The sequence below is a fragment of the Strigops habroptila genome, chromosome 10, assembly GCF_004027225.2.
Source record: "Strigops habroptila isolate Jane chromosome 10, bStrHab1.2.pri, whole genome shotgun sequence".
Lineage (NCBI taxonomy): Eukaryota > Metazoa > Chordata > Aves > Psittaciformes > Psittacidae > Strigops > Strigops habroptila.
In genome coordinates, this window is record NC_046359.1 from 7,741,832 (window position 1) to 7,763,351 (window position 21,520).

At 47.6% G+C, this 21,520-nt stretch overlaps 1 protein-coding gene across 2 annotated transcripts in view; it reads left to right on the forward strand.

The window, feature by feature from the left end:
* Positions 1-226: 226 nt before the first annotated feature.
* FNDC1 (fibronectin type III domain containing 1) overlaps positions 227-21,520 on the forward strand; it is a 64,972-nt gene continuing 43,678 nt past the window's right edge. For both annotated transcript variants that reach the window (XM_030499634.1, XM_030499635.1), the window contains exon 1: positions 227-360. In XM_030499634.1, the coding sequence (XP_030355494.1) occupies positions 270-360 (91 nt within the window). In that variant the 5' untranslated portion in view covers positions 227-269. The remainder of the gene's footprint in view (positions 361-21,520) is intronic.

Here is a 21,520-nt window from a genome sequence, read left to right on the forward strand (position 1 = left end):
GCAGAGGATGCTGCTGGGACCCACAGACGGGGCGGGCGGGCCGGGGCGGACAGCGTGTTCCGGGCGGGCCGGGGCCGGGTCGGCGGGGCCGCGGGGGGCGGAGGGCCGGCGCTCTCCTCCGCGGGGCCGCCCCGCTGCAGTGTCCCGGCAGCCCGGGAGGAGGAGACGGCGGGGCGCGCAGGAAGCAGCGGGGCAGCCCCGCGGAGACGGACGCCGGGCGGGCGGCAGCTCCGCGCCCCGCCGCTCCCGCCGCCCGCGTCCCCGGCCCCATGGCGGAGCCCGCCGCCCCCCGCGCCGTGCCGTGGCCCTGGGCCGCCGTGCTGCTGCTGCTGGCCGCGCTGCTGCCCGCCGCCGCCCCAGGTAGGCACCGGGCGTGAGCGCTGGCCGCCCCACGCGTGTCGCCGCCGGCCGCAGCGGGGAGAGGTGCCGCGGGGCTGGGGCTCGTCGGGGCGTCGCGGTGAGGGGCGAACGGGTGCTTCGGGGCAGCCCCGCTCGCTGCCCGCGCCCGGCCCGGGGGCAGGCGTCGCGGCGGCATCGCGGGGCGGGGGGACCCCTGCCCGAGTCGGGCAGAGCACCTGCCGCTGCCCCGCGGTTGTGCCGGTCCCTCCGCCGGTGCCGGCAGCGCTGCCCTCTCGTAGCCAGGGGAGGGACACCCGAGCGGGGACAGGGGGGTCTGCAAAGCCGGGGAAACCCCGAGAGGTCCCCGCGGCTCTCGGAGGCCGGGACCCTCCGGTCAGCCCGCTGCGGCTCGCCTGCGCTTGGGGCAGCTCCGGGGAGCGGGGCTGCAGCCCGCAGGGGCGCCCCCGGCCAGACGTGAGCTGAGGGCAACGGAAAGCTGCCTTTCTCTTGCCTTTAGCCCCCGGATGCCTTATTCCCGCTGGCAGCGGGTGCGGGTCCCTTCGGCGCGCCTGGGCTCTGCTGAAAAGCCCCGCTGGCGCGGTTAGCGGCGTTGACACCGGGCAGCCCCAGCGCCGAACAGCCCTCTTCTTTTCATTCTCGCCGCCGGAGCCCCGTGGATCGGCCCCTGGACCAGGCTGGGCGAGGCAGGGGCTGCTGTCAGGACTCCCGAGACTCTCAGCCTCTGGTTTAACCTGTTCTGGAGGTGGCAGATCTTCCCCGCGTGCGCTCGAACGGCAGCCCCCGCGGCGCTGTTTGCACTGCAGGCAACGCTGAGCCCCGAATCTGGCTCAGCTTGTGCCCATAAGGTCTTAGCCCCACAGCACTGTTAGAGGTAGGGTATAGAGGGACATACTGAGGCGTTTCAGCCCCTGATTTTAAGTGCCGCGGTTACAGCGCCGAGCAGTTGGGTACACCTGCTCCCCGGCTCTGGCTATCCCATCTCCAGCCCGGTGCTGCAGTTTGCAGAGGAGCCAGCCTAGGCTGGTAGTATCTCACCCCCTGGCAGCGCTGAGCTGGGCAGGAGAGCCTGGGACCTAATGCCACCTGTAGCTCCTGGGGAGTTCTAGAGTGCAGCTAAACAGAGTGGAAAGATCTGCTTAACCTGGAGCAAGGAAAAGATCTTTGAGTCTGGTTTGAACACACTGCGCACTCTGCCCTCTCCTCTGTGGCTCTGTCGCGGAGTAGCAGCAGAGTGTGTTTACCGGAGGCTGAGCGCAGAGCAGCTTTGGTGGCATGTGCCCATGTACCCACCGCTGTCTCTTTTTCTGTGATGTGCTGTGCCCGTACAGGTTAACCCTGGGATCACTCTCCTGGAAGCGGATTTGTAGTAGCACTGCTCTGTGGCAATGGGAAATGGAGGGAGAACAGGATCTGCTGTCCATGGGGCTGCCTGCTGGCAAGCGAGAGGAAAAGGAGGAAAGGGAGCAGGGGAGTTCGTGTGCTGACAGCATGGGCAACATCCATGGGAAATGTCATAGCCTCTCAGGAAAAGCGTTAGCTGTTGAGCACAGGCAGGCTCTTGCTCCTCTGGCTGTGTAATGTCTAAAGTGATTCTAGAGGTGTCTGAAACTTCACTGAAAATTTTGGATGTAACATCCATACAGTCTTTCTTAGCTTGCGGTCCCGCTCCAGTGTGCTGTAAACCCAAGCCAATTTCTGAACAAACCCAAATGTCTTGGCATAGAGCTGCGCGAGAGCTCTGCGTGCTTCCCAGCTACGGACCTCTGGAGCACACCAAAACCTGCTGCAGTGGGAGTACTGTGCTGTTAACCCCAGAGCAGCTGTGCAGGGATAGGGGTGGGCTGCACATGTACTCCTTGTCCCTGGGGGTGCCATGCTGAGCAGGCACCACTTTCCTTCTCCAGTCTGGAGAGTAATTTATAAGCCACTAACCCAGGCTAGGCTCTGAACAAGTGCAGTCTCAGGCAGGAGGGCTGGGGGGTGCTGAAGTCCTTTCTCAGGAGGGTAAAAGCTCTTGCTGAGTGCTTTTGCTGCCCTTGGCCCTGCTGTGTTTGAAAGGTCCCTTCCTGTCCTCCTTTCCTCGCCTTTCCAGCACACGCTTTGTCTAGGTGACCTGTTCCAAACCCACTCTGCACTTTGGAGCCTTTGCCCAAGTGCTGTGTCTAGGAGACAAGGAGACTGCCTTGGCTCAGTGGAGGGGCTCGGACAAAGGAAGTGAAAGAACCCTTCATTTTTTGTCCATGGAAAGAAGAGATTTCCCCCCAGTGACGGGAGGGTTTGGCACTGGGCTGAAGCTGTCATTGACAGTGTTTCTGCTTATCTAAAAAGAGAAAGTCAGTGTGGGGCCTGTGCCCGGGATTGTGTGGGCACACTCTTGGGCCAAGGAAGTGTAAGGCAGGGATGTTGTGCCAGAGCCAGCTTAAGGGGCAGATCCCATTTGTGTATTGCCAAGAGAGATTTTGTTGCTTGCTGCCAGATCCTGTGTGTGGGAGCATGGATACCGAGGGCAGAAAGCAGTCCTGTAGAAACCCTCCTTGGCTGCTTTTAGACAAACAATATTCAAGCACCACCTGTGGCCAGTGGGAGAAGTTTTGGAGGAACATTAAGAAGAGGCCGTGCCCATAGCAAGAGCCTTTCTGACCAACTCTCATTTTCCCTCCTTGTCTAGACTGTGTGACATAAACAGAGAAAGCAAAAGGGTCTCCAAGGGAATTTTCCACTTCATTTAGCTCTAAGGAATGTATCCTCCCAGTTATTTAGGACAATGCTGTAATGGTATTAACTGTGTAGTTCTGTACCAGCCTCTGGGTGTGTCAGAGGTATGAAAGCCCTTCTGCCATCCAAGTCTGTAATTCCAGCTCATCAGACAGCACATGGACTGAGGCTAGCTGGACAAGTGGTTAAGGAGATGCTTTCAGAAGCTGATCTATACAGAAAGAAAATGGGAGGGAATGGGAGTGAGTAGATCATGCAGTAAAACAAAGACATCTTTTATCTCTGCTTGCAGAGAGAATGGGATCTTGTGTGTATTAATCCAGTGCCCCAAAAATACAGCTCCCTCCTCAGACACATTCAGTGCTCAAGGGACATTGCTGTTTCTCAATGCAGGACACTAAAATGGTAAATGTGGCTTCTGAGTCTCAAGGATAGCTGAGGTCAGACTTCATGTCTGCTCCAGGTTGTGTGTATCTGTCTGCTGGTGGCCTATTGTCTTCAGATCAATGCAGCAAAGTGTTTTCACCAGGCTCAGTTTCTGGTGCATGTCTAGGACCCACGGTTTCTCCAGCTGGCAGCTGTGTCACCCGGCTCTCTCCGTCACTGGGGAAGTGCTCAGGTTTGTGGCTAAGTTGGCACTGGGATGTGCTGGCATCAGGCATTGGGTCTCTTAAATTTACACTGCTGCCAGCTGAGGTACAACCAGGAATTGGACCTTTCCCTGACCAAAGACCTTTAGAGTGAGCCTGTATTTAGTAGCCTGGGCGTGATCCCAAATACTCAAAAACCTGCACCCAAACCAGCACCTGTGGTTTTGGGTTGGTTTTTTTTTTTTTTCTTTCTAGTTTCGCAATGTCAAGATCCGCTTATTTTGTTTAACTTGAATTACCTATCTTCATAAATCAGTATTCCTTAACTCCCCACTCACCTGCCCAAGCGAACCATCCATAACTAGGTGCATGCATGTATCACAGGAACATTACCCACTTGTGTGTGTGATTTCTGCCAGGGGGGAAGAGGGAGGGCGGATGTTTAGCTATGCCTCCCCCAGACTGATAACGCACTACGCAGGTGAAGTGCTCACTTCTCCAGAGGGAATGGCATAGGCATTGATGTGCCTTCCTGTCTGGAAGCTCCGTGCTGCTACTTTTCTCCTCCAAGCCACAGGTGTATTGTGTTCTTGTTCAGCCCTGAGAGGGCATTGGCAGCCCTTCTTGCACTGCACTGATCCCTCAGGCACAGGAGGATGAACTGCTGGGTGGTGAGGCAGTGAAATCCAGAGGGCAGCAGCAGATCTTGAAGCTGGGGAGATCCTTTCCCTCTGGCTGCGATCTTGCATTTTGGCTATGTTTGCACTGACACCATAGCAGCTGAGGAGTGGTGTAGCTTATGTTTTCAGGGCAATAGAGGAGTGATGGGTCTCTCAAAGAAGTGGGAGGTTGTCTAGAAGATCCTCTGCTCTGCATGACCCAGTATAAAGCTTTTGAAATCATTTTCTTATATGTGTTTGCTATACTGCTGCTTATTCTGCTGCACTGTTGGCTGCAAAACATAGTGTTGAATGTTCACAAACTGCAGTGCCAAAATAAGCACTGCCAGGATCAAGACAGTGGCTTAAAAAGCACAAGATTTAAAAAACAAGAACTGCTGAGATCTTTTGCTTTGCTGTCTGTTCTCTGAGTCTCGTGACACACGTTTCTGAGCTTTCCTCCACACCCTGGATGTCTAGGGATTTAGACAGTATGGTTTAGTCTGCATCTCCACTGCCTGTCTCTTACCAAAGAAGCACTTAGATGAGCAAGGGGATTTTGTACTGACTCTGTACCTGGCTAGATGGACTTTTGATGCTCTGATCCCAGCTCTCGCATTCATTTCTACTTGCAGGCACCAGCAGCATTTGCCTGCAGCACCTCCATAGTTGTATTAATTTCCTTTGGGGACGTACAAGCACCTGGAAAGTGTCAGGTTTCCCTGGTTCCTCTTTAAATTTTAGACAAGCTTGTAATGAAAAGGAGCTTTTTCTATAGTGGACCGCATGGTTGAGTGCTTAAGCACTATACTGGTAGCAGAGTTAACATGAGCAACATCAAACAGTGTTTACATGGTGGCTCCTTCATTGCCCAGTCTTGTCTTGCCTGGGGAAATGGGAGGTTGTGCTCACAGCTCTTGTGCCTCTGGTCCCCCGCAAGACCTGTGCTGAGCTCCCTCCACCTCCTTCATCATGGAGGGGATCCTGGTACCCAGCTCTCTCCAGACCTCTGGTCCTGTGTTCTGCCCTCCTAAGGCACATGGCTTCTGGGTTTCTGACACATGTAGCTTTGCAGATGCCGATTCCTCGTTCCCAGTTCCCTGGGACTGCTCTCTGGGATGTAGTGTAATATCTATCTTCTCTCCTTCTCCACCCCTCAGAGCTTCTGCAAACATATGCTCAAGCTGCAGCGTGGTTTGTACTGTTCACAGCATTTTCAGGATGAATAAAATCTGTGTAGGTTACATTGTACGTTTCCAGAGCAGCAATCACTGAACCTCACTCTCATCAAACTCATAACCTCCAGCCCACTGTTAGCTCTTCATAAATTACATCTTTGCCGTGGGATGCGGGAGCACTTTGGGGTGCATACCCTGGCTGTGCCAGACCCTGTGCTGTGGTAAGAGCTGTCCACGCTTCAGTGCCTCTGAAATCCATCTGCATGTGTGGCTCCATTTCAGTGTAGGTGCTTGCATTCATCAGAGTTGGTCTATATTTAAAGCAAGTAGCCTCAAGGAGTGAAGAAGCAAGGAAAGGTGGAAGAAAGACCCAAGTCATGTAGAAATTGTGTGCTCTAAACAGAGAGCTTTTCCTAAACAAAGAGAAATCGTTAATTACATCAGATGAAACACCGAAATCCTGCAGTAAGGAAGGCCGTCCAAGCTTCTCCTTGCCCTGGAAGAAGACCTGGAAGGTACATCCAAATTTCACTATGTACATATTAGAAAGTGGTCTGGAGAAGTGTGTGTTTTAAATCACCCCTCTTCAGTGAGTAACTTGATTGTCAAATCAGCTCTTCATTAAGTAGAGCAAATTACCCTTTGAGGACTGTGGGTTGTGTTCATATTTCATTCTTCCAGTACAGCTATTTTGCCATTACACAGTCATCAAGTCCTCTTGGGCATCTTGCAATGGTCCCAGTTCCAGCAAATCTTTCTGACTTTGTATTCTTCTGGTGTTAAACTGATTATTTTTCCACTGGAGGACTCGGTTGTTCTTGATGTATACATCTGCTGTAAAATAAGAGGCAACTCTTCAAATGGTTATTCGTCATCATGTTTACTGCATAGTTGGCTGCAATATTTGGCTGTAACTTTTTTGGGGGGAAAAAGTGCAGAACTGCTGGAGCTGGAATGTTGTCTTTTCCTTGTCTCTAAAAATACAACTAAAATAAGAGAAATTGAATAGTTAATGTAATTTGTTTTGGTATTCTGTAATGAAGTGCTTTATTCCTCCTTTCAGAGTGGCATCCTTGGAAGGATGTAGGGAGTGGGAAAGGGTTTAGCTGGTAACAGGGAACAACTACTGAGTTTGCCCTAAAACCCCCACAACAGCAAGCAGCAGATGTGACTGGTAAATCATGCTGCTGTGGCTGGCAGCTTGTGATGCCTAGTGCCCAGACCAAGCCCCATCACCTTCCTGGCCAGCCCTCGCAGAGCCTCCTCATGCTCCTGCTGCCAAGGGAAGGGAGCATGGGAGCAGAACCCCATGCCCACCCCTGCCACCCCTCTGGCAGCCTGGGAAGTAACCAGGCCTCGTGTTTTCAGATTTGGGAAGCCAGCATTTAGTTTTACCTGTGCTGCTAAGGTCACTGACCAGCTCTGCAGGCTGTGGCCAGATAGACGGACGGCTGGATTTAGATGCTGTTATTCCAGCTGGGTAGTGTCTTGCTTCATGTGGCCGCCCTGCTGTAATACCTATTGGCATCAGAATCTGGCCTTGCATGAGCAATCGAGCTGCACTTTTGCATAGTCTGAATGCCTTTCCCTTTCGTCACCTTTTGAAGCCATGCCTGGTTTGGTGACATAATTGTATGTTCTTTAGTGTCAGATAGGTTGCAGATGGCCCCGCAGCTCACGCACGGAGAGGCTGAAGCAGTGCGAAGCCGATGGTGGTCCGGGGACTTGGCAGAAGGCTTGCTGCGCTTTGCAGGAGTGCGTGCTCTGGGTTATGTGTTTGCAGCCTTAGTGTCAGCTAAGCTTCACATTGGCTTCTCTCCTAGCCATGCTGTTGGTTTGACATTTCTGGTCTCCCAAAGTGAATGTTTTATAAACAATTTAAGAGTGAATGGCAGTGATGGAAAGGCCCATCTGGCTTGGCTGGACTGAGACTTAAGCCTGCTTTCAGGTTGCATGTATTTTTAATATACATATTTCGTAAGTATCTGAGGACTTATTACTGGGGAAGTGGGATGGGGATCACAAGACCTGGTTTCATTCATAGTTCTGAGACAGACTTTCGAAGTGAAAACAGGGCTCCACTGGCCCTGTTTGAAAAACTATTTGAATGCTTTTTCCATGCTGTGGTGCCAGAGAACTGCCCAACCTAAGCTGCTCTTCCCTTCTACCGCTATTCCCTTCTACTTGAAACTTTCCAAACTGGAAGTAATGACTGAAAACTTCTGTGAGATGCTCAGTAGTATCTCTGCAGGGTTTTATCAAACCTCAGTAAGAGACTGTTGGTCTCATACTGTCATCCCACATAACATTCCTGCCAAACAGTGAGCTGACTATCTCCCTGAGGTGGAGAGGGGTGCATCTACCGAAGTTCCCCTCTACAACTCAGGACACAGGTTCTGATGTTGTGCTGCTGTAGACTCACTTTTGTCTACTGTGTATTGGGCTGTGATTTGTGATATGTTTACAGACATACTTATCTGCTGTGTTAAATCAGTGGACATTGCTGAAGGAAGTACGTGCATATTATTTTGCTGGATCAAATCTGCAGACTAACGTAGCTTAGTGTCTGCCTTTCCAATCTGGAGATGTTAATCCAGCTGCACCACAGAGGAGTGCTTGAGAGCGAATTCAGCTTGGTGATCAGGTCATGTTTCTCTGGTGAAAGAGACCGTGAGCACAGGCTTGGAGAGCCTGAAAATGTAGGGTATCATTTATTCCAAGTTGAAGCTGCACTTGGAGTGTGTGGCATTAAAGACCTGAAAATTTTCCCACCAAGAAGGCCCTGAATGGCATCCATCCCTTGAAGTGTCTGGTGCTAGCAAGCGCAGAAGAAATTGCTTTATTCCCAAAGAAACAAAGCCAACAGAAAAATAAGCTCTTCTGTGATGGTACAGCAACAGTATTGAAAACCTAGGAAGTCTAAACCATAAACAGCAACACTAGCAAGCCAAATACTCATTAGATGTGTGTAATGATGTACCTTTTTGTTTGCAATGTGATGATTGCTCTGCCAGGGGGCTGAGTTCCTGTTCTTCACTCTAAATGGCTACTGTAAGTCAAGCTGGTCCTCTGAGAGCGTGAGTGCGTGCTTAAGTTGGTGTCGGGGCACCGACCGCTTAGTGGGCACGGCACGTGTCTTCCTGAAAGCCCTTCCCAGTCAGGGTCAGGGCTGCTGAGTGCAAGGTAATACCTGTTTATTGCCACGAGATGCCTCAGACTGTAGGTGCTCCTCAGCTGCCCCCCCAGCAGCTCAGACCTGGTGCGGGACATGCCATGCCCTTGAAGTGCTGATTGCCGAGGGCCAAACACCTCTGCAAACATGGTCATTTTCCTCTACAAAACCGGCTGTTTAAGTTACCCTCAGAGAGGGATGATGAGTAGTATGAGACACTGTGGGGTTCTGGTCATATTTGGTACCACGCTGTGCAGGTCCGGCTGGAAACCTGCAACTGATGATATGACACAGGAATGGGAATGACTGTGAAACCTTAGAGGGGTGGAAACAGATTTCAGACTACCACTTTAGTAAAGTTAAAAGAGAAATGGCTTTGTATTGCCTTGAGTCTGTCCCTGTGGTGGTGACAAGCGAGCTGTCCCATGTTGTGCACAGGGCAGTTGTAGCTATACAGGAAGGCTGGTGTGGGCATGGTTGTACCTGCACAGTGGTGCAGTGGGAGCACATCTGGGAGAGGACGTTTTCCACACTCCCTGTTGGGAATGGAGGAGAGGAACCATCCATGTATATGTTGGCTGAGAGGAGGAAGAAGGAAATACAAGATAAATGTGTTTTTTTCTAGCACCAGCACATTGAGAGGAAGGATGGCAGCCCAGTGGAGAGAGATGAAGTAAGAGCTGAGATAACTGATGGACCTCAAGGTCTTGGTGGGGGTACGCGTCAGAGTAGCTGATGAATTAGTATGGATGTTCCTGAAAGAAGGTGGTGTTCCTGGAGAGAGATGGGGGTTAATTAGGTAGAATGGGTTCCCGCCATTCTACCTATTGCTTTCCTTGGGGAGAAACAAGCTTTTTGTTAAGACCAGAGGCTTGCAGAACGAGCTGCTAATAGTTGCAGTAAGGGTGGCAGAAGCAGACCCTGTGAATCCAAACATAAGAGCCTTCATAAAGTTAGCTATAGGGTTTGCAAAATTGTTGGCAATGAAAAAGGAGCTAGTCGGCTTCTTCAGCAAGAGAGGCCTCTTGCAAATATATATTTTAAACTGCTTGTGCTGTATAAATATATGTACATTTTTTTTTTAAAACCCACTTTTGTTACGGTTACAAGCAGTCCCTTGTAAAAACCAAGAAGGGAAATACTAAAACTTTTAAACATCGGTAGGAGCTTTTCAGTAATTTGGGGCCCCTTTGTATGGAAGGAACTCACTGTGTTTCAGGAAGCTTTGCTGCTTTAGCAAAATGTTTGTGCTACTGCATGGTAGCAGGTGGCCACCCCAGAAGACATTAGTGAGTTGCTTAAGCTACTTGTAAAGCAGTGTAAATTTCTTTACCTTCCTAGCCTTGGTTTGAGGGATCCGAGCTAGGGCTTTGCCTCTGCTGTCACTGCAGGGCTGCTTCCTCAGCGTTGGCTACACAGAACATCCAGATCCAGGCTGCACATAACTCTGTTGAGAAGCATCTCCTTGCATGCCATGCAGTGGAAGCCCTGTGACAGTAGAAGATATTACTGTCATAGAAGTAAGGGTTGATTTTCAACAGGAGCTCATATAGGGACTGTCCAAAATTGGTTCAGAGCTCACAAACAAAGTGGGCAGTGCCGGATGGGTGTTTTGGTATTTCAGTACACTCTTTCACTCCACAACTTCTTCCAATCTCCCACTTTAGGTGTTCAAACAACAATACGTGAATAACACAAAGTAGGAGTCCATGCACATTGGTAATGTATGCCTCTGGCAGGCTGCTAGCTATGGCATGTTAAGGACTCTGGAAGTCTACCATGGTCCTTCCTGAGACTTGCTCTCCTGATTTTTCCAGAGACTTTGTTGACTTGAAGGGTTGATTTTCTTCCCCAGACATTCTTCTTGCCATATATCCCACTGGTCGGGGATGCTCTGTGCTGTGTGGGGAGAAGCTGCAAGTTTTGCACCTCGACCTGGGAGGCAAAGCCATCAGTTGCTTTGTAGATACTTGTATTTTCAGTCCTAGATATTCCTGGGCTAAAGTAAGGAAGATGGCATGGATTCTCTTTTACAAACCTGTACAGCTGTGAGTGCATCTTTTCAATATGTTGCTCTGCTTTTCAAGAGTATTAGTTGGGTAAAAGCTTCAGACCATGATGTGTAAACTGATGTGGTGACTGCAAGAGGCTGCTGCCGTTTGCCTCAGTCATGTTCACTCAGCTATGATAGGACTAATGTAGTGTGTAATACAGCCCAGGGCTTTGCATGAAGACATTGTTTTGAATATGACTGCAGAGGTTTGCTTTTTGAAAAAGAAATTAAATAAGAAGCTCATTTATCAGTAATGAAGATCCATGCCTATCCATTTCTTACCTGAGGCCAAACTAGTGCAGAGCTCCGAAGAATAGTGATAATATTACTCTGGCCATTTCCTTGGCATGTGTTTTGTCTAGTATTTATGAGCTTTGCACTTTGGGAGACTTGGGAGTATGTGCCACCAGCTTCCCTTTTCAGGGTGCGAGGTGGTTGGAACTAGATGATCTTAAGGTCCTTTCCAACCCTAACTATTCTACGATTCTGTGATTCTATGTACTTTTTGAAAGATCTTTTACAATAAATTATGTGGCATAAAGTTATTTAGAAGAATCAGGGCTGGTGTTATTTCAAGACATGAATTATGAACAGTTTTATAGGTAGATAAATAATGGTTTAGTGGGTTTTATTTGCATTTTGCATGAAGAGGAAGAAGCAAAGACCGTGTTATTTTAGGATGTACTTTTTCCAATTCCTGTGAAGAAACTTAATCTCTGAGAGCTGCTAATGAAAGAGCAAAGACCAAAAGAGTGTTTTGTTCTTAGCAAACCTGTACCTTGGGAAACTCTCAAACGTTTCTGATTTGTGAAAGGTTTGCAAAGTGAAATAAAAATTGAGAGTTTAAACTTTTTTCTTTCCTTCACACATGATGAAGCTTGAATTCCTACTCTCTGACTTGTTAGTCTGAGGCATTTTTGGCAGTTTCTAGTGGAAAGTTGAACGTGCACTTCAACTAGAGATGGAATGGAAAGACTTTACATAAACATGTGAATCTCCAATAGATTAAAAAATCTGTGTTACTGTACAAGGCAAAGGAGCAGGTTTAGATATATTGAAGTGGTTTTGGAGAGAGCTGTAAACCAACCTCCCCCCATGCAAGTAGTCCAGAGCCCTTAAGAAGGATGATTTGGTAAATCCTTCTTAAGGATGCATAAAGGACTGAACCAATAGCAGAGCCACACCATCCAGATTTCCCACACTGCAGATCTTTGCTTCAGAAATGTATCGCTGACTCTCTTTTAGTGTGTATGTGTGAAAATCACAGTTTTCTGGGATTTTCAAAATCTCAGGTATCTAAAAAACAATTGAAGCCATGAGTTTCTGGCTAGTTGTGGCTTGGTTAACACTCATCGCTGTTTCCACAAATGAGTGATGTACTCCATTTGGTGGGTGTTAACGTGCCCAAGATGAATAGGATTATCAGAGGCTCTGTAGAGTGGGGGTGTGAGGGTGAAGGTGGCTGAGAGCTTTCGGTCCCCCCCACAACCTGACACCCCTAACTAATACAGAGGGGGTTAGCTTTGAGGATCTGCCATAAAACATCCCAGCAGCCCAGAGCTGAGTGAGGTTTGGACAGAAATCAGGTATTTGAATAGGAGTATTTCATTAAAAATACAATTCAGATGTAAAGTGAATAATATGAACTCAGCATATAAACCTTTGTGCTTTATGGATGTGGGTAACCACTGCTTGATGCGGTTGGAGTAAAAGCTGGTGCAGAAAGGGAACTGTGCTGCCTGCTGTGACTTTCCATAAGCCTAGTCCATATCTCCCATCAGGATAATTATGCCCAGTGTTTTCTTCAGCTTTTGAATGAGCAGAGCCTCATTCTTCACTTGACTGCCTCTGTAATGTGCCACTGATTTTAACGAGAATGCACTAACATGAAAGCAGAGCAATGGAGTGAAGATTTAGGTTCATAAGAAGTAATCCAGGTGTGCAGCATAAAGACGCTGCCATGGTTTAGTTAGCCTCCTAATGAACAGTACAGTTTTAGTAGGTGTGTTTTCCTTCCTGGAGATCTATGGCCATACCTGCAGGAAGCAGGACTGAGGTTGGCTCACAGGGGCGCATGCTCTGCCTCTGACTTGTGTTCCCTGCCAACCCACTTCAAAGCTAGCTCAGGCTGCTGGGATATGAGAAGGGGAGCAGCGGTACAGGGGATGCATGACAGCCTAGAAACAATACTCCTTTTTTACTGCCTCTCCTGTGGCCATCCTTTGAGGCCCACCTAGAGGGGAATAGGCTGGCTCACCTACAAGCCATCTTTATGGGTGGTAAGATTAAATGTGGGTAGGCTGCAATGCAGTCCCAATGTCCAACTGAGCAGAGTGGCATCGTGCAAGCTCCATGCTGGTGTCTGTGCTGGAGGGAAGGGCATCTGTGGGCTTGTGATCCTACACAGCTGGGCCACCCTTCATGTCTAGCCGTATCTGTGTGGGCATCATCTGTGGGTGGAAAAGTACCAGCTTCAACCTATAGAAAGCTCTGCATATGTTGCCTCATGTGGAAATCTCTAAAGAAAGCTTTCCCTTAGTGGCAACTTCACAGAATATGAGAAAACCACTGAGATTAAGTCAATCTGAGTCATGTTTCCATGAAACCATCAGAAATTTTCAGATAAAAAAAGCAGTGCTGGCAGATGTAATTCTTTCCTACTGCCATAGTGGATTTTACCATGTGCATTTGTACTGAGGTCAATTCTTTCTCGTAGAAACACATGTAGAGATTATGGCTCAGAAGTGGCAGCTCTCTGTGTGGGAGTCAGTATATTTTACAAGAGGAATAATATCCATCCTAGTGCAAGCTTTGTGTTGTCTTTGTGCCTCCTTCTGCTGTTGTCATGGGCAAAATTGCCAAGTTATTAGAGGAGAATGAGAGTGTTGCTGCTCATTACAGGTTGCGCAGCCAAAATCCTGCCTGGGTTCCAAGGGGCGCTTCCAATAGCTCCACACCCCTGACAGCCTTTGAACTGTTTGGGGGACAAGCAGCAGACTGGGGCAGCCAAAATTGTAGGTCTGTTAGCTTTGTGGCAATGTTTTTTGCTGGTAAATACTATCATAGTAGAAGTATGTACATCTTTCATTTTGGATGTGTCAGGAAAGGCAGGGATGAAGCTGTTGTCCAAACAGATGCTGTGGCATCCCACAGGGCTGTACCCGTCACAGGTCTTCTGCCTTGTCCTCCAATGTTGAGCCATTAGGAGAACATCTTGGTTTAGGGCATGTGTTTGACAATGGAGATGTGAAACTTGCAGAGGAGGACACAGACTAGTTTTGACTTGGAACTTGATTTCTCTGACATGCATGGTATGAATGGAGGTAATGACCAGGGTTTAGGTGTGAGAACGGGATTTGCAATGGAAAGCATTTTGACATAAACTGCTTGCAGCCCCTTTGCCCTCCTGCCCCTATAGCAGAAGTGCTTCCAGTAGGACACAGCACAGCGCTGTGGAGAGGTTGCCCATGAACAGGGCAGCCCTGCACCTTTGCCAGCTGGTTTCGCCTACTCTGCCCTCTCTAAGGAGCCTCCAAAGGTGATGCCACACCAGTACCACCTTTCCTCCAATTCAGGGAATGGACAATACCCTGGATGGACAGTTGCAGACTAGGGCCACAACCTCTTTGGGGTTGCTGGGGCTTTTTACCACCACGGCGCTTTGGTTACTGGAGAAACCTGGATGAGAGGTGTCCAAAGGCAGCTGGTGTGATTGAGGAGGGTAGCCTAAGATCGGTGGGCTCCCTTCAAAGGGTGCTGATGTAGAAGGAAACCTGTGTGTGGATGTCAGTAGGAGAATGTGAAGCCCTCACTACTTCACTGTTGGTTGTTCTTAAGTTATAATATATGTATTAATCATGTAGAAATATGTTGTTGAGTTTGGAAAATGCCCTAGTCCTACTGTGCTTAGCATTCAGAGGGCTCTTCAAAGGGAGCACTGGAAACTTCTGTTGATGCTGTCAATTTAAAGAATGTCCTCTGGATGCCAGGTAACTCTTCTACAGATGTATAATGAATTGCTTTGCTTAAATCAGACATTACAGTTGGATACTGGTCCTCTGCCCAAAACTCCTGGCCAGAGCCCGGTGAATTATGGCACACTTTCCATTGTGCTTTGCAGGAACTAAAGTGTTCCAGTCCCCACTTTCTGTGCCAAGCAGAAGTGTGTGGAAATGTGCTGAGCGATTATTCTTTATTTTTTTCTGAGAGAAACAAAGGATTTATGTGTCACTTGTCTTCACTGCTTAAACTGATTGGCTTATTTCCAGGAGGACTTCTGACGCTGAGTGTATAAATCAGTGGCATTAAAAACATTGATCAGCCCACACAGGGACAAGGTTGATGGAGTGTTTTAAGGTGCCAGGGAACCTACCAACCCAGTAAGCCTGAGTCTGGATTTGTTCTTCCATTTCATAGAATCATAGAATCATAGAATCGTAAGGGTTGGAAAGGACCTTAAGATCATCTAGTTCCAACCCCCCTGCCATGGGCAGGGACACCTTGCCCTAAACCATGTGGCTCAAGGCTCTGTCCAACCTGGCCTTGAACACCGCCAGGGATGGAGCATCCACAACCTCCCTGGGCAACCCATTCCAGTGCTTCACCACCCTCACTGTAAAGAACTTCTTCCTTATATCTAATCTAAACTTCCTCTGTTTAAGTTTGAACCCATTACCCCTTGTCCTACCACTACAGTCCCTAAGGAAGAGTCCCTCCCCAGCATCCTTGTAGACCCCCTTCAGATACTGGAAGGCTGCTATGAGGTCACCACGCAGCCTTCTCTTCTCCAGGTTGAACAGCCCCAACTTTCTCAGCCTGTCTTCATATGGGAGGTGCTCCAGCCCTCTTATCATCCTCGTGGCCCTCCTCTGGACTCACTCCAACAGCTCCATGTCCTTTTTATGTTGAGGACACCAGAACTGTACGCAGTACTCCAAGTGGGGTCTCACAAGAGCAGAGTAGAGGGGCAGGATCACCTCCTTCGACCTGCTGGTCACGCTTCTTTTGATGCAGCCCAGGATACGGTTGGCTTTCTGGGCTGCAAGCGCACACTGCCGGCTCATGTTAAGCTTCTCGTCAACCAACACCCCCAAGTCCTTTTCTGCAGGGCTGCTCTGAATCTCTTCTCTGCCCAGCCTGTAGCTTCCTCTGATCATGTGCTTATGCTTTTACACGTGTTAACTGCTGCAGTGTTACAAAGATCCCCACTAGACCTAGTGCTATGCTCTGTGCTATGGCTGGTCTGAAGTAACTCACTGAGTCTTCTGGAGTTAGAGCAGTCAGCACATCTCGGTTCAGAGGGCCACATCAGCACTGTGTCTGATGTTTGAGCTGGCTCGCCGACTGCAGGAAATATCTTTGTAGAGTGAACTCTCCTGGGGATGGCCCTGATCCAGCCCTCATTGAAGCCGGTGGAATTGTTCTCACTTTCTCAACGGAGCTTGGATCAAACCGTCAACTTGAAGGAAAAAAATATCCAGTAATACTTTGCCAAAGTGACACGGAGCATTAATTTTTGGGTGGAAAACAAGTACCTTCCTGTGGTACTTTGTCTGTCCTCTTTGTTACTTTTTTGCTGATGTGGCTTTGGGATAGCTGAATGGAGATAGGTAGCAGTGACAGTATGTGAAGGCGAGGACCAAAGCAGCAGCCCCTGTGTGGATTGCTGAATGAGAAAGGTGAGATGTTCTCTTTCCCTTGTGCCTCTCAGTTATGGTAAAATGCCTTTTTTGTTTTTCTGTTTGTAAATAACAACCAGATTGAAAGCCCTGAGTTGCACAAAGTCCTATGGAGCTTTAGATGCATGGCTCTACTAGTAAATCTCTGCTTTCTCCTTTTTCAAGTACACTCTGTTTCATAATCTATTTCAAATCAGGTGAAAAAAACAAAATGGTGTATCAGAATTGTCTCAACTCTTAAAGGCAACACACAAATTGATTTACCTGCTGGAAGTTGGTAGAGCAGTATGTGGAAAACAACACCCATTGCGGGCATGAAGAAGGAATGGGTGAGCATGTTGCAAAGTATGTTTAAGAACAATAAACTCCTTTTCCTGACGAAGGGCTGGCCGTGATACAACCAGTACATGAACACCACCACCTGAGTGTGGGTTTTCCCCCCCAGCTTCTCTGGTGCCTCTAGCCGGAGTGGTGTCCCTCAGTCTTTCTGCACCCTTGGGCAGATGCCTGTCTTGGTTTCACAAGTTGCCTACAAGAGGGCAATTGTAAAGGTGCCCTTGGATGTGTTTGCCACATATGCTGTGAACTTGAGTACCACCACTCAAGCAGTTGCATTTAGGAGAGGCTGACACAGTAGGTTTTAGGAGTGTGGGTGTTTTACAAAGAGTCTTACCTCACAAATTGAATGAATTTTAGAGCTGCCAGCTGAAGAACCAAAATATAATGCTTTTTTTTTGTTTGTTCACTTATTCACTGTCATATTTTGCTACAAGAACAGCTGAGATCCTCATGGTGGTCAGGCTTGGACACTTCTGAGAGTGCATGGTATACGCAAGTGTTATATCCCAGAGATCTGAGAGCCACCTCTGGCTGAGGTACTTTTCTAGCTCTGGTTTTGGGTTTTGAGAGGGGCGCTGCAGGGTGTTTGTAAACTGAGTGGCTCAGCTCTGAAACTGGATTGCACATTGACAGTGGTGCGAGGTTATTACCTCAGAGGACAATTGATTGTGCTCAGGGAGCAGTTAAGGACTTCCTAAGAAAGGGATCTACTCTTTGAGGAGGATGAATGAGCTGAGCAGTTTGGCACGTTTCATTTAACCTTCACATTTTATTTAATCTGTTTAGTCTGGTAAAGCAGCAGTAGTCTAAAATCCAGGGTACAGAGCCAGTCAGTGTCATTCAATGCTTAGAACTTCATTTTTTAAATTAAAACTAATAATAAAAAACAAAACACCAACACCTGTCCCAACAAAACAAACCCAAACCAAACCGAAACAACAAAATAAGTAAAAAATCCAACCAGTTTGCTGTTGCAGTGTAAGACTGATGCGTTTTGGTCAAGTTGTTCATGATAGGATTTCATTTGCCAGCTGACACTTTTGGCCTTTTCTAATGAAGTCGGTTGATCACTTTGTGGTGATTTTGTTTTCTTTAAGCAGCTACAACTTCTCTCTTCAAACTGTTACTCTGCCTATGGTTGGGTCACTGTGCTTAGCCTCCCAAGCTTCTGGCTGAAGTGAAAAGAGAGGTTGGTAGATGTTTATAGGCTATATGAATGTTGTCTACTGACTGTGCCAAACGTGTCTTCTCCACAGCAGAACCCATTTTATAGGTCCAGTTTTCCAGTCCTGAAGCAATGGTACATATAAGGAAAATATAGAGAAGTTTTTGGTGACTAGGGAAGGCAAAACCAAACATTTTGTACCTAGACTTGTGGTGGTAAATTGAATTGCCTGATTTTTTGTGACCTCATATTTAAACTACTTCTTTTCTCACTTATATTTTAATAGATTTGAGTTGCTTGAGGTCTTTTTCCCCACAGTTATAGATTGATTACTAGGGGTCAGTACTTCCCTTTTCTTCTGGAGCTATTTTATGTTTTCCTTTGCTAGATAATTGATGAGGCCCTCTGAAAAATCTGTGTGATTTGGCAAGTGCAAGCTGCCTCCTTGTGTGGTTGTTTAGAGGATGTTTTACCCTCAGCTTAGACCTCATGATCTGGGCTTACCTCATTTGTAAAATGTTATCCCACAGTCCTGACATGCACAGAAACTTTGGCAATACTAGTGGATGTTTCAACTGCAAAAAGTCAATACTGAGGCCTAATGAGCCCTGCATTTTGGGGGCCAAGATACTATAAACAAATTCCTGCAGCTGTAGGTAATGTTGGATTTCTCCACTGAAGAGAGCACAAGGGAATGACTCTTTCTCATTCTTCAGCACATAGAAAAGGATTTGATTTTATTTTAATTGAAGGTATCTCTTTAGATGAGATCTGGAGATGTTTACCAGTTGATTTGGTTCGGCCAGAGTGGAGATCCAGAAAACTGTGAAATTAGTTTTCGAATCAAAATTGAAAAAAAAACCTTAGCGATATTTACAGGGACAATTAGTGGGGAGATGGGAGGCAACCAATCTTCAGTTTAGTCAAGCACTTGGTAGCCGAAGTTTATTAGAAGTAAAGGGATTGGAAGTGAATGTGTCTGACGACTTGGCTTTTTCATTGCTACTGATTTAGGACCTTATTCAGAGTTTGCTGAAATCCAGTAGAGTTCTTGGCATGTCAGAGTAGGTGTTAGACAGGGAATAGATAGATGCTTTCATAAAGGTCTTATCTACTGAATCCAGTAGGAGAAACCACAGGCTCTGTAGTAGTTGACAGCCTGCAGCTTTCAGGCTGATCCAAAATCTTGTCTTGGGATCTGTTAGGGCCATATTCTGCTGAGAATTCAGGCAACCTGCCCAAGTTTAGATCATTGCGAAAGGTAGGGAGAGGTGCCTGTCAGAATCAGACTGCAGCCCTGGGAGGTGGTGAAAATGTTCGCCAATGCTCAAGTGAACAGCTTTTCAGGGGCCCTAAAAGTGACCGGTGTCATTGGCCATTTCTGGATGCCCATTTATCTGGGTTGGACTCAGCTGACCAGGATGGAGCTGTGGTATTGATGCTGGGTGTGAACGGCAGTGCAATGTATCCATCCTGTGACATGAGGATGTGTTATGACAGGTAGAAAGCAAGATATTGGGGTTTCTGTTTGTACTTGGTCCTCCTGTACTACCACTTCCTGCATTACAGGGAGTGCAAACTCCCAGATATAATCTGATGTGTCTTTTCTCCCTCTGGGAGGATGTTTTATTTACAGACCTCCTCACCACGGTTGCTGAGATTGGTGTCCTTGTATACCTAGTGGATATTTATACTTAAGCAAAGCAATTTTAATGTCACACTAAATGTTTGGAGGAGGCTAGAGGATTTGTGCAAGGTCCTCTTAAGGGTGGATGAAGCCCATCATCAAGTGGCTAGAGCTCTGTCTAGTCCTTCCCTCATTTCCACCCATGCTACTTCATTCAGCCTTTTCTCAGTTCCAGCACTACACTTCTTCCCTGTCTGTTTTAGATTCCTGTGTGTTCCTATTTCCATGTCCCTTTTAATATTATTATAGTACTTCTTTCAGTGACTTTGATGTCCCCTGTTTTAACTCTTCCTCTCCACACCCCTTCTCTTGGACCTATTCTTGTCTCTCTTGGTGTAGGACTGAAATGATGCCTTGATTTTTCAAGAGGTTTTGCTTTCTTTAGCTCAGCATGGCAAAAAAATCCACTGCGTAGTCTCTGGAGCAGGTTCAGATCTTGCCATCTCTAGGTTCACATCTAGCATTTAGATGTGCAGTGAATGGAATTCTCCTGAGACAGAAAGGTGATGGGATGTGTCCTCATCTTGCTTGACCTGTGGTGACAGCATCATTTAATTCTTTTTTTCATTAGCTGTGAGCTGTTCAACACTATTGTTCCTGGGATGTTCAGTTTCCCCACAGGAAGGGGCTACTTTGGGAATAATCAAAGCCTTAGAAAGCCCTGGTATTAAAATCTCAGCTGATCCCCTGCATTCAGCATGAAGATCGATAAACTCTTTGCTTAAAGCCACATTTGTTTTAGATTGAATGCTTTCCATATGGCTTTCTGGCTAGGCTGGTTCCTTTTGTATCCTTTGTCCCTTACAACTCTCTATTTTAATTCCTGTTTGGCATTGCAGCTTTGGCTGGGGGAGCAGAGCTGATGGGCTGCAGTGTCCCTCCCTGGGCCAGTGGGCATATAGGGCCACCAAGAGGAAACTCAGATGGTGTGCTTGCACAAGTCCTATGAGGAGCAGAAGAAGGAATTGGGGTTGTTCAGCCTGGAGAGAAAAAGTTCACGGAAGACCTTACTGCTCACTCCAACTACCTGAAAGGAGGTTGTAGTGAGGTGGGGTCAGTCTCTGGTCCCAAGTAACAAGTGACAGGACAAGAGGAAATGGCCTCAGGCTGTGCCAGGGGAGGTTTAGATTGGATATTAGGAAACATTTCTTCTCAGAGAGGGTTGTCAAGCATTGGAACAGGCTGCCCAGGGAAGTGGTGGAGTCACCATCCATGGAAGTATTTAAAAGACGTGTTGATGTGGTACTTAGGGACATGGTTTAGTGGTGGACTTGGCAGTGACAGGTTAACAGTTGGATTTTATGATCTGAAAGGTCTTTTCCAACATAAACACTCTATAATTCTTTGAGTCCATTATTGTATGACAAAAGCTTTCACCCAAAGCAGCTGGTGCAGCACTAGAGTGGGTCCCAGGGAGGCCGTGCCATCTCCATCCAGGTTTTGAAGACTGAGCTAGGGAAAACCAAGGCTGGCCTCACACGGTCAATACTGTCTCCAACAAGACATTTAGTCTTTGAGCAGGAAGATGAGAAGAGACTTCCAGGGCTCCCTTCCAACTTGAATTTTGCCCTCTTTTGGTTCTTCATGGTGGTGCGGTGAATGAAGGCTGTGTGCCTACATGATCAGTGACTAACAGGCTTTTGCAATCTGTGTGGAGCAGCTGTTCAGGAGAGCAAGAAAAAGAAACCATGTGGGAGCAGGTGGAGTTTTTTAATAGAGTGTGTGACTGAGAATGTTTCTTGAAAAGCAGTCAGGGAGCCTCATGAAAGCAGCCGTATTTATTGCATAGCAAAAAGCACTTACTGTTTGTTAAACACTTAGGACCAGATCCACTGCTGTGGTCCAGCTAGTATACACTGCTCTGGCAACACAGAGTGTAAAACCAGCTTAATTGGCTCATTAATCTGAGTTTATAGATGCTTCA